At 36.1% G+C, this 12,901-nt stretch overlaps 1 protein-coding gene across 1 annotated transcript in view; it reads right to left on the bottom strand.

Moving 5' to 3' along the window:
- Positions 1-12,901, bottom strand: part of SUGCT (succinyl-CoA:glutarate-CoA transferase) — a 409,784-nt gene that overhangs the window by 384,121 nt on the left and 12,762 nt on the right. The window contains exon 6 of the mRNA XM_065629417.1: positions 10,060-10,180. Within this exon, the coding sequence (XP_065485489.1) occupies positions 10,060-10,180 (121 nt within the window). The remainder of the gene's footprint in view (positions 1-10,059; positions 10,181-12,901) is intronic.

Genomic DNA, 12,901 nt, shown 5'->3' with positions numbered 1-12,901 from the left:
TCTGACTGGCCTCAAAAATTCAGTTTTTGTAAAGGTAAGAATCTATCTAAACAGACCGAATTTGTTCTCTCAGGGAATTTACCAGTGGAACTATGTACTACTAAGACCACCAATTTTATAAATTGAATCTCTATCCCCAATTCTTGCGGAAATTCATATATAGAATTAACATTGTCTTAAAAGCAGTACATTTGCTTATATATTGATGGTCACCTTAGGCATCAGAATAATTACATGTGAGAAGCATAATACCCTCTTAAAGCTCCTGCTATATACCATAAAACCAGTTCTGAACTGCAAAAGGACTCAGCTACTAATCAGTGCAAACGTGTAGTTTCCATTGAGAATTACAAAGGAGCACAACAGCACAGGGCAGAAAAGCATTGAAGTTTTCAATTTAGCTCTCTTGGTATCTAAAAACTACAAGGTCATACTGTAACCTCAAAATCAGACCATCATTACATTTCATTATTAAGTTTGTTTCACAAATTGATCCTGAGGTGGACAAACAAACAACTGACACCACTTAGTTTGGTATTATAAGTAGTCAGTAGTTATTTGCTGGCTTGTTCCAAATTCTCTGCATGAATATCTTAGTAATTGTGCCTGTTCTCCCGATGTGTATAATTGTCTACTCTTTAATTTTCAATTCTACCAACATCTTGCTCTTAGGGACACAATAAGGCAGCAAACTCCAAAGAATATTATAAGGCAAAATTTTCTCTGCAATGCACTACTAACTTTAAATATACAGTCTTCCAGCTTCACAACAAGCCTTTATTTACCACTCTTCAGAAAGAAAATGGCTAATAGTATATCTGCATTATTTATTATTTTGTATGCTGCTCTTGCATTCCCAATTACTTTCTGAAAACCAAAGACAATCCACTTTTCCAATGGCCGTGTCTGAACTCTTATTAAGTACTAGCTCCCAAAATTTTTCTTCAGATTTTCTTAACATCCTCATTCTTTGAATACCAAGTAGCATGTTGGCTATTTCTACACCTTAAGCCAGGATTTTTGCCAATGCTTTCACATACCATCAGAACCTCCATTTAAGAACTACTATGTGAAAATTTACAGAATGCTTTAGAAAGAGAGGCTTGTATGGCCACAGTAGTTCCTTCTGATCAGAGCAGCATTTTTTTAGGAAAAAAAGAAAAATAAGTTTCCAAGCTATCTTTCATACGCAATGTTCCTTACTCATAGATTGTTCTTCTCTCAACTCTCTTCAGTTCTCCACATCATTTTTGAAATACAGTACCCAGAAGCAGATTTATTCTTCCAACTGAGACCTTACCAATCTGAAGCACGGCAGAGAGTCTTTTAGGCCATATTTGTCTTCATATAACCCAGTAGGATACTTTCATCTTTCATCTAACAATATGACAGCATTGACTCATGAACAACTTTGATCATACCCCACCATAACCCCCAAGTCTTCCAAGAACCCTCCTCTAACACACTGCTCCCCATACCATATTAAAAGGACTCAGTTATTTCTGATTAAATACTGTACATTAGACTTGGTCCAACCTTGAATTCTACCTTTGCTCTTTGATTCGCGAAAGCAATTTGGTCATCACATTTAATCGTAATCCTGCTGTATAATACACTTGCACTCCCTTTCAGCTTTGTGGAACTTCAGAACTGCTTCAAGCTCTCAGGCAATTAAAGTGCAGCTTTTACCCCAGGACTCCATCACGAATGCCCATGGGGCAGCGCTGACACAGGGACTGTTGAGAATTCCTTAAATCCCTGGATGCAGGAAGGAAAACAGAGCAGAGTTGCTGCGTGCAGCCCTCCATGACTCTTCTGAGAGTTAGCAACACCCTCAGAAAACATTTTAAAGGAGAGCATAAGGCTGTAAAAAAAAAAAAAAAAAAAAAAAAAAAATAAAAAAAAAAAAAAAAAAAAAAGAATGAAGTTCTCTACCTGTAAATCAGCTCCAGATTCCTCCTGTCCTTCAATATTAAAAGCCACAACAAACACCATGTAGCTCATGATCACATGAGGATTTTGGGCTCATCCACATTCCATTCCATCACCTATTTTGAGCAAAAAACTATCCAGCAACATCAGTTCTGAGTTACTACCTGTTATGTTAATCATGAAATACGAATAGTTTATATAACACAAGAGATAAGATATCAGGGAGTATCTGATTGCTCTTGAACCATTTTTTTTTATTATTTCTTGTACATCGCATTTGTCTAATGTTAAGGAAGTTTCTAGTTTGCCCACGAAATCATTACTCAGAAATGTCAAAAACTCTACTACAGTCAAAACATAGAGCACAAAGTTTATTACTTTGTTATGCACAGGTAATTATATTGTCTCAATAATTATTTGTGTCTCCACAAATCCAGAGTCTGCTACTTGACTCCTCAAAAACTGCTCTCAGACTACCTTATCTCTAGAGCCTGATTACTAATTACTTTTAACTGCCCACTCACAAACAACTTCAAAGCTACCAAAAAATGACAAATCGAGTCTTTAATCCATACATCTTCCAACTGCATAATGCAAAAACTAATAGATTGGAGAGGCTTGATTTTCTTTTCCAATGCTGGAAGGCTCTATTTATGTCAGATCAAGCTCAGGTAAAAGCGTCATAGTTTTTTCCCCTCAAAACGCTTTATTCAATCACTGTCAGCACTTAAGTTCATACCTGAAGACTTATGAGCCTGTGATTTTTGTGTTTATTTAAGAGAGGTATAATGTTCACAGTTTTCCAGATCTGCCTCCTTGTTCTTAAACCACATTAAGAACTACTGGAAGCACAACACAGTTTGTTCTGACGGTGCCTCTTATGTCTGTCTCCAACAGTGCAGTATCTTCTATTACTAGAAAACAATACATCTGTTGAAAATTTCTCTATGAACACCTTTTACAAAAGACTGGTACTAAGACATTAGTCCTCTTTTTTGAGGTTTACAGCTTCCTTAATTACATCATTCTCCAAATTGTTCCTGCTTTTTATATATTTAAAAGACTGTTATAACTCTTTAAATTCTCAGTTAATTCTCCTAATTTCCATTTCAGTCTGCACATCATCCTGCTTGCACTGGCTCCTTGGCATTGGACTAAGAATTTTGCGATGTAGGCTTTTTTTGCTACCCCCCACTCCCCACCCCCAATTCATTGTGCCTAATTTTAGGGTTATTTTGCCTTTTTGTAATTACAAAAAAAAAATCCTGTTTCTAGTAACTTCAAGTCATAAATTTTAATAACATTTGAACAGATTAATGATCAAGACCATTTCCATAGTTGCTATTATTTAGTGACAACTGCAATCATTGCTTGAGCTACCTTCTGAATTACAAGTTAGTTTCCTACTTGTATGCTATCAATAAATAATTTACAGCATCAAGAAATTACTTTGTCAAATGATACCATTTGCATGAAATACACTCCATTTTTTTTTTCAAGTAGGAGCTATCGATTTGAACTAGGTAATTACATTCAGACTATGATAATCTGTAAACCACAACAACATCAGTCATCAGGAGAAGGAGTGGGCATGAAGACAAAGACACTTCAAGTTATCTATAATTTTACAGGCCAGAATCATTTGGTAAGAGAGAGTCTACAAACTGTACCTAATCCAAGTCAGTTCCATGTTTTACCACAGTTAGTTCACAAATGAGAGGATTTGAAGAACACTTTGGCTATCCTTTGCCCAGCAAAACAATGTGTATAATTGGCTATAATAAAGTGGTTGGCTTTTCTTTCCTCTTGTGAGAACACTAGAGAAAAAATAGGATACGCATCAAAAGTATAACATTACATCTTCTCATGAGAAGCAGTTACAAACTATCGGTACAAAACAAAATATACTGAGAAGTATCAAATGCTAGATCTTTTGCGTTAATAGCAACTTTAATGTAGATGAGTGAAGAACTATTTTCCTTCTCATACATTCATCAGAATCACTCAAGACACACACAATGTTTACTTATTATTTCAGAAAAGTGCTTATTTATGGATCTTAAGGGCTTTATGTATATCAAATAAAAGCTAGATGTACAATTCCAGATTCAGATCCACATGAAGCTTAGGTGATACACAACACTTCTATAAAACTTTTGCCATTCTTTCCACCTAACTTCTGCCTTTTTACAGCAATACTGTTTGCCAACAACAACAAAAACACACCAAACAGTTTAGTACACTCAATATATTTGTAAATTCAGAGTTAAGACTGAGTCCTTTGAGGTAGAGACTGCAAATCCTGAAGAAATGTTATCAGTTACAGTAACACAAAGTTAATAAAAGTACAAATCCCCAAAATCTCATTTTTGTAGTTTCTTTCGGAATATTTCTTTAGAGTATTTCTAAGGTTTTCTATAATTATCATTATGTATTAAATTTATTTCATGCATAAATATACCAAAAAGTCTTTACAGGAGTAAAATTTCTTTAAAAGGCAGAAAACAAAGCATCACATCCATATTTTAAGAAATTAAATGACAAGATAAAATATTGAAACAAGATTTTGTAATGTCACAAGCAACACACAGAGCAACCTGCATATAATACAAAGTAGGACTTCCTAGAAAAGGAGGAGACAAAAAAAAAAAAAGGGGGAGGAAAAAAAAAGAGGAACACTGTCTTCAGCAAAACCTGTACAGAAGAGTAAGCACAATTCACTCAAAATAGCAGAGAAAGGGGACGGGGCAGAGAACCTGAAAGGAGTAGCTTTCATTATTCAAAAACAAACTACAAAATTATTTTAAAATATATTGCCTTCAGAGTCTTTAAGAAAAGGGGGAAAATAACAAAGTCCTTTAATTTAAAAAGAATGTTGTCCTTTTAAACAGTGCCCCCTCCTGTTCAGAAATAAACTGTGACTTTCTTAGTTGAAGCAAATCACAGACCCTACTGATAGCAACCAGTGCTCACTTCCTTGTGACCTGTAAATGAATTACTTTAACATGCCAATTTTCAAAAACTTAAACCAATCTCAACCACAGAACTGTTAAAATATAACATACCTAAACTAGTTCTAAGATTTCTCTCTTCAGCAAAGCCACTGTAGTCAGAACAAGCAATTTGGAGTTCAAGAGCACTCAAAGCAGCAGGAATGTTGGGAAATGTCCTGGAAATCCTGGCAACCCTGCAACAGCCATTGCGGGGCTGGATACTTTCAATCAGAGCTGTCTGGATAAGAAACTCATTTTGATAACCACAACTTTCAAAATGCCATAAAGGAGACTGCATCTGGCTTACCTATGTCTAAACTCTTCATGTACATATAACCCTGCAAATTATGAAAAATTACACTGTATTTTATTTTACTACCAGCAACAAATTGCAACAGTACAAACTTTAGAAAGAGGCAATTCCATACAAACATTATTCCTGTATTTAAGAAAAATTGCTCAATTCTGGATAAGTTATAACGTAGCATATCTTCTGACTTCTAAGGAACACACGTTCCAGATTTTACATCCTGCTACAGCACATGCCTATTTAGTTTAACCACTCACCTTCATATGTGTTCCACTAACAAAAAGCATTTTATGTAATAGAGTCCAATCTTGATCCTTAAGCTGTATAAGAACCAGAATTTTGAATGTTTTCAGAATTTCTCACAGAATGTTTCCGCTGGGGAGGGAAGCAGGTTTGTTTTGCTACATTAGGAAAAACAACTTAGAGCTGTTTGCTTAAAACCCCAATTATTTCTGTTCTTTAGAGTGAAGACTTGAAAGAATGGGAGACTTTTTTGACATGGTTGTCATGCTGTTATTTTTTATTTCCACTAGAAAATCCTCAAATCCAGCTTTAAGGTATCATGGGGGCTGGGAAATATTTGTTGGTGCTTCAAAGCTAAAAATCTCAGTCCAGGAAGAGCATGCACCATCCTATCACACATCCTGGCAGTTTGTTCTGACAAACTATGTACGCTGTCCCCACAGACCAACTGAGCATACTCCAGCCCAGTTTTTATTTCTATTTACTGCTCACACTTATGGTGCATAAGGATAGCACACAAAAACCAAGCACAGGAAGAGGGTATCCCCTCTGCTCAATTCCTACTAACACTGCAATGTAGAAAATGATAAATGGAAAAATACAGGTTAGAGTCAAAGTTCTGAAGGACTGGAGAACACAGTTAGCCAATAAATGAAGCTGGTAGGAAGATGTGAGCCTGGAGCCAAAGGTTAGTAAAGGAAACTGATGTTTGGTGAGAAACTGAACTGGAGGGGAGAAGAGTCAACTGGCTGAGCTGGGCAATCATGGTTAGGAAAGGGCAGGGGGAGGGTACAGACCAAGGAGGAAGGGCAATAGATCTGACAAAAAGACCGGCAAGATGGCATGAAGGCATCACATAGGTGGGAGGCTGAGAAGAACTGAAATACTAGTCTGTAGGCCACCAGAAGTGAGGAGAAAGGGAGGCTAGGAGGAACCATACAGTACTAGAACTGGGATTGATTAGACTAGATTTCATGGTGATACCGCAACTTAAAGCAAGGAGATCAAAGGAATTAATAATAAATACAGAGTTAGCTGATGACATCTCTGTATTTTACCTACCATCCAGAAGGAGCGTTAAGTTTAATGGAATATATACAAGTGTTATGTTACAGATGGCACATACGAACTGTTCACCAATACATGACCAATGCAATATACTCCAGAGACAGACCAGCCCCATCTGGCCCAACATCAAGCAGTAGGAAATAGAACAGCATCACAAGGAGTGCACTCCTTCAGCATTCTGAACCACTTCGAGGATCTGGCAAATAACCTCATCTGCAGCCAGGTAATGGCTGCTATAACAATAACCAAACAAAATGCAGGCAGCAAGTGCTGAACCAGCCAGTGACCAGGATAAAAATGTTGTAGGTGAGCCCTTAAGAAGAAGAGACTATCAGCCAGTGCTGACTATCAATTAGCGACTCTGAGGTCTGAAGGCAAATGCAAGACCACTGTTTTCACACTAACCTTGTCACAAATAGCAGTGTTCAAAAAGTGAAAGCACCACTCCTCCAAAGTGTAACAACCATGACAAGAATGACAACTCTCTGAGCACACTCTCGCTGGACTAGTACAAAGGAAGGACAGAGTACACTCTAGAGACAGAAAATGACATCTTTTTGGATGGTCTCTAAAATTAAAAAAGTTTTAATATCCAGTTTGATTTATTTATACTTGCATTCAATATGCGAATGAGACAAAAAGAAAGAAACTTAAAGACATCTTGATCACAGCTGCTATACAAGTTATGCTGTAGGGTGAAACTGATTCCTTCAGCTTGTTTATTGATTGCATTCCATACCTATGAAGTTTAAACTTGAAAGGTAATATGGTTCCAAAATAAGTAACCAAAGCACTCCAGATGATATCCAGTCGCATTAATGAGTTAACTAAATGGGTAAAGGAAGTAGTGTCCAGTAATTACTTGTAATTTATTAAATTTATCAGCTATAATGTCTTCAGTATGTATAGTGATTATCAAGAAAAAAAAACAAGAAAAACAAAAATGAAAGTTGGAAAAACACTCTGATTCTGACATACTGGACATGTTTATTTCTTGGTTACTTATTTATTATCAAATGTTATGCCAAAATGTCTGTCTCTACATATTTTCACATCTAAAATGTAATACAGTTCATGATAGTCGTTAACAATGACCAACATAATTTTGTCTGTTAACAACCATTATGATACCTAAAATACACCCTTAAAAAATATTCAAAACTGGCTGAGTTAAACAGCTTAAACCATTCTGATTCTCTGTTCAAAGACCTCATGGCATAACTCATGTTATATTATGTATCCATTATCCTTCATAGGACTCACAAACCAGAAAGGGCTTGAGAACTAACAAATTTCTACTATATCTTGTACAGCCTGTGAGATGCCAAATGATGGATGGAATCCACTGTTTAGATGTAAAAGGGGTTGCTGTAACCAAGATAATTTGTCTCAACAATTTTCAACATTTGGGAAGACAACTAGTCCATTTAATTCAACATTCCAGGCCAGCACATCTCTTACATCTGACAAACAATACTTCTCTTTGGATCTTCTTTAACTCATATTTTCCATAACCCTAGCTCGCACTTTATATACACATAACTTTCTATGGCATCACCAAAAAACCTTAGATTGTGCTCTCAGTCTCTTTGTATCTGAAATATGACATCTGAGCTCTCAGGAACTACTAGAATCAGCATGTCCCAGTTCATTCCACTTCAATACCAATCCTTATCCCCTTAGGTTGTCACAAGCATAGCTCCAGTTTCTAGTCAGGGGAACTGAGCACTCCTTGACAGCCTTTCAGAATGCAGTTACTTGCTTTCTGCACCAATCTCTCACAAAAACCAGCCATCCAACTCAGATGCCTCCACTTACATAAACCTGCTTTTCGGGTCAAACATTGCAATGCATTAAAACACCCAATAAACTGCTTACAGACAAATTTCTGTGCTCAGAGTCTCAGTATTTTTATTTAATAGGCCTCCACATTAAAGAACCCAGAAGAAAAAGAAAAGCACTTCAACACCACGAACAGCAAGCAACACAGGTGAGAGGTGCCTTGCAAAAGCAATGGATTGCCAATTAGGTCCACTGTTTGCTTCAGAAAAGGAAAGCGAATGAATTCCTATGTGTACATGAACAGTTTGACATGTTCGGTTACTTGTGTGTGTTTGTGTGTGTGTATTTTCACTAGCAAAGTTATGACATCTTGATAAGAACACAGGATCAGACCAAAAGTTCACCTTGCTTGGATATACTGCTACAGGTGATTTATAAATACTCATTTACCAATTTGTTCTAAAAGCCTTGTATTTTGGATATTCAGATTAATTAAGTTTATCAAATTGATACTTTGCAGAAAATGGCCCAAGTGTGGAATCTCCTTAACATGTCCCATAATAAATAGTAGTGTACATAACTTACTGCCATAAAAATGTTTTAATGCTTTTACCAACCTCCTTTGCTCTTCATCTAGCCTTCTTTATGATGGAAAAACAAATAAAACATTCTCTTGGTCTCTTTCCACAGGCATTCATGTTTTAATCTGCGCAATTTTTATCAGCAAGTATTTTAACCTAACAACTTGATCTCTTTTTCACTGATTTCATATTTTTTTAAAGCTAAACATTACTACATCAAACCTCTTCTAGTCTCTTCTTCTCCCCACTCACAAAAAAAAAGTATATTTGAATGTAGTAGAGCCAACAACAGCACAAAACAGTTTTGAATTGTAATACCTAGAATCAGGCCACACAGCTTTTAGAATTCCTGATTGATTTCTTTCTTCTTAAATCAGTTTTCTGCCTGATTGTACAAAACAAAACACTCTTTCTGCCTAAGTATCACCATGATGTACTCTCTGTGACAGATGTACATTTGGTCCTAGTCTGGTTGTTTCTTTTAACATGCTTAGATTGAGGCTTTGCTGCCTCCTATACCTTGACTTAATTGATTTCTCATCTGTCTTTTTTTTCTTTTTTTAAGGTTACTAGAGATTTTGTGTCTTTATTCCTAGAAGATGCATTGTCTTTAAAGAGATGTTCCTTGTCACCTGTTAGATGCCCAAGACTTAACCATAATTTAAGATCTCAAGTTGTTTTATGGGTGCTTGATGAACATATAACTGCATAATGCTGAAGAGAAAGATGTTTCAGGGCAGAGAAGAACACTGAGATTACCACATCGTAAATCTGCAATATGTAAACTGCAGCAGTAAAACTGTCAGAGGAAAAAAAAAAACACAACAACAACAACAAAAACCCACAACAACTGAGCTATTGACCAGTTCAAAGCAAAACACAAGGAGTTCAGCCAGTCCTTGTTCCTCTGAAGTCAACAGGAGCATGCCAGGCTGGCATGGTAACGCCACTGTTGAACAGCTTATGAGACGTTGACATAGTTGCTGCCTCTTAATTTTTCTATAACTTTTTTTGAATTGAACAGTCAAACTCATTCTTTTGATTTATCTTAACTGACATAATAATATACTTCTATATAACCACATGACTTTTATAACAAGTTGACTAGAATAAAGGAAATAATGAATACAAGTAATCAAAATTAAAATACCTGTTATCGAACAGTACACTAGGTGAGGAGCAATCTTTTTAATGTCTTGATAACCCAGACCCATTTCAGCCAGTTTCCCAGGGACGTAGTTTTCCACAAAAACATCAGACACTGCTGCAAGCTTTAGAAAGGGAAAGGATGAGCAAGATTTGTTAAATGACCTTCCAAAAGTTCAATAAATTCTTCATGTACCATAATTTTAAAATCTCACAAATCAAAATGTCTTTAGTCTTTGTGACAAAAGAAAACTTACAAACTTAGAGAGATATTTTTTGGCCTGTTAGACTGTGCATCTCTGCAAACTACATAGTCGAGATGCTGCATATCTAGAAAGACAACTGTCAAAATCCTAAAGTGATTAGACAAAACTATAATTATTTTATCAGTATCACATCAATTTCCCAATACTTGAAGATAGTTTACAAAACAATCACCACCTTTACACCTGCACTTAGACTGAGAAAAAGGAGGAAAAAGAATGCATACTCTTCACACTTTCTCTCCTTCGAAATATTTTTATAAATTGTTTTTCATTTTAAAATACTTGATTATAATTCCTGTAACAGAGGCCACATATCTCACTTCCTGTGTGCAGAAGCAGAATAAGGAGCCCAAAAATGTTACTGGGTTGAAATGAAAAACTTAAAGTCACCTCAACTAGAACAGAGTTGTCAAGCTGCACAATGTAACTTTCTCCATCACATCTAAATGAATGAACTAGTCCAAAAATCTACTGAAGGATTAACATAAAACCATGACGGGCTTTAAATGACATCTTTTTTCTTATAAAAGTTATAAATAGATACACATTTACATGTGTCAATAAGACTAATACTAATTAAGGATTCCTGAAGCGAGAACTACATGTTAAAGAAAGATGTATGCTTTGGGGGAGTTGTGGAGTTTTTTTGCTTAGAGTTTGTTTTTTCTCTTCCTCCCCCTGGAATTTAATAAACTATTCCCTGACAGGTACACATGTTTGTGCACTCACTTTTAAGCATAACATAAAATATTTAGTTTCTTGATGTTATTTGCAGCTCAGAGTCACATTCTCTGACATGTAGCTGTCCGATTAACATATGCAGTATATAAGACCAGTTTCTATACCCTAGTGCTATGACAACAGCAATCAGAAGCATTTTTGTTGTAGCATGTAGGCTGTTCAGCTGAATCTAAGGCCAAAAAAGCTGCCAAGCCAGCGAATATTTAACGGGAAAGACAGAAACTGATTCTTATTCAGACAAGGCAGCACACAATTTGAGTGCTTTAATTGGATACACAGAAGAGACATTCATAACATTTATAGAAACTAAGTTCACATATGGTGAAGGTGCATTTTAAAATATGTTATTAAGTATTTCTAAAGTGGATATGTCAAGAACCTGTAGGACTATCAACGGAGAAATAGTCTCCAGATTCTTAATAAGCATTGCTGGGTTTCAATGCAGACAGCTGCCTGGTTTGTTAATCCCTTATTCCATTGAAGTGAACAGAACATAATTTCATGGAATTTATGAAAAAATATGCATTTGTCACAAGAAGTTTCTCAAGAAGATCCAGGTTTACACAGAGCTAAAGCATTTGCTAGTGAAAACAGAAGTAGCTCAGACAGATCTACAGCTGTTCCAGTCATCTGTGCAGGACAGCAGATCAAGCCACCAAAGTAAGGTAAAGGGGAACACAATAGGGGCAAGCAATTCGTTCTTTAGTAGTATGTCTTTATGAAAAATAAAGGGGTTACTTTCTTTTTAAATACTTCACATTTCATACAATACTTCTCAAAATTATAATACTAAAGCCTTAGCTTGCTTAATTCAAAAGACAAACTCAGTTACAACTTGCATATTGCTCTCACTGGGGTTTTAAAACCTATCCAATTTACAGTGATTGTATGGGCTAAAATGGTTTGAGAGCTGTTGTCCAACTCATACAGAAGAACTATCTCAAAAGCATGACATACAGTACCATAACATAAAAAGCTCTATACTTCTGGACTTGGCAACATACATGACATGACAACAGTGCTAAGTGAGGATGCAATAACTTGGGCCCAGTTTGGCAGTGTGTATGTTCTCAGAGAGAAATGAACATGAATTTTCAAGTCATCCTACAAGTACGAGGTCAGCTATACCGCTAAGGCTTTCATGACATTTGGAAATAATCTTTAATGCATACAGGCAGCAGCCTGTGTATAGTACTTTTTTTGATGGTCACTGAATCAAGCAAAGATACCAAGGGTTCCGCCATTGTGGACAAATGGATTCAGATTCTGATCCAAACAATTTGTATCTTCTTAAAACTCAATGGATTTTCAGTCTCAATGGGGTTTTAAGTCCACTGTCAACTGAAATTACACACTTTGTGTCCTGCAAGTCCTCTGAACATGTCACTTGTACTTTAACCTCTACTAACAGAGTAATAGAGCAGACCTGAGTTGGAGTAGTATGTATTTCAGATAGGACACTGATATGCTCTACCTCTATGCCTCAAGAAAGAAAAAAGGCATCATGCATGCCAAGGAAGTCATTACGTTGAATAAAAATAACAAATAATGATGCTACTATCTTTATAAAGCAAACTATTTGTACTTTTTGGAAGTTTTGTTTGAGGTTTTTATGGGGGGGGTTGTTTTTTTCATAACAACTCCACAGAGGAGAGCGTGTATACACATATATATAAACATATATACATAAATATGCACACTTATATGGGGGTGTGTATATATATGTGTATGTGTGAATAGTTTATCAAATGAGAGAGCATGCATAAGACATGTTAACCTATCAGTTAAATGTAATGGAAGGGGTGTCATCAGCTCCTAGACAACTGAATTGTCCCAAGT

This window comes from Caloenas nicobarica, chromosome 2 (assembly GCF_036013445.1).
Source record: "Caloenas nicobarica isolate bCalNic1 chromosome 2, bCalNic1.hap1, whole genome shotgun sequence".
Taxonomy (NCBI): Eukaryota; Metazoa; Chordata; class Aves; order Columbiformes; family Columbidae; genus Caloenas; species Caloenas nicobarica.
This window is presented reverse-complemented; position numbering and strand designations above follow the sequence as displayed.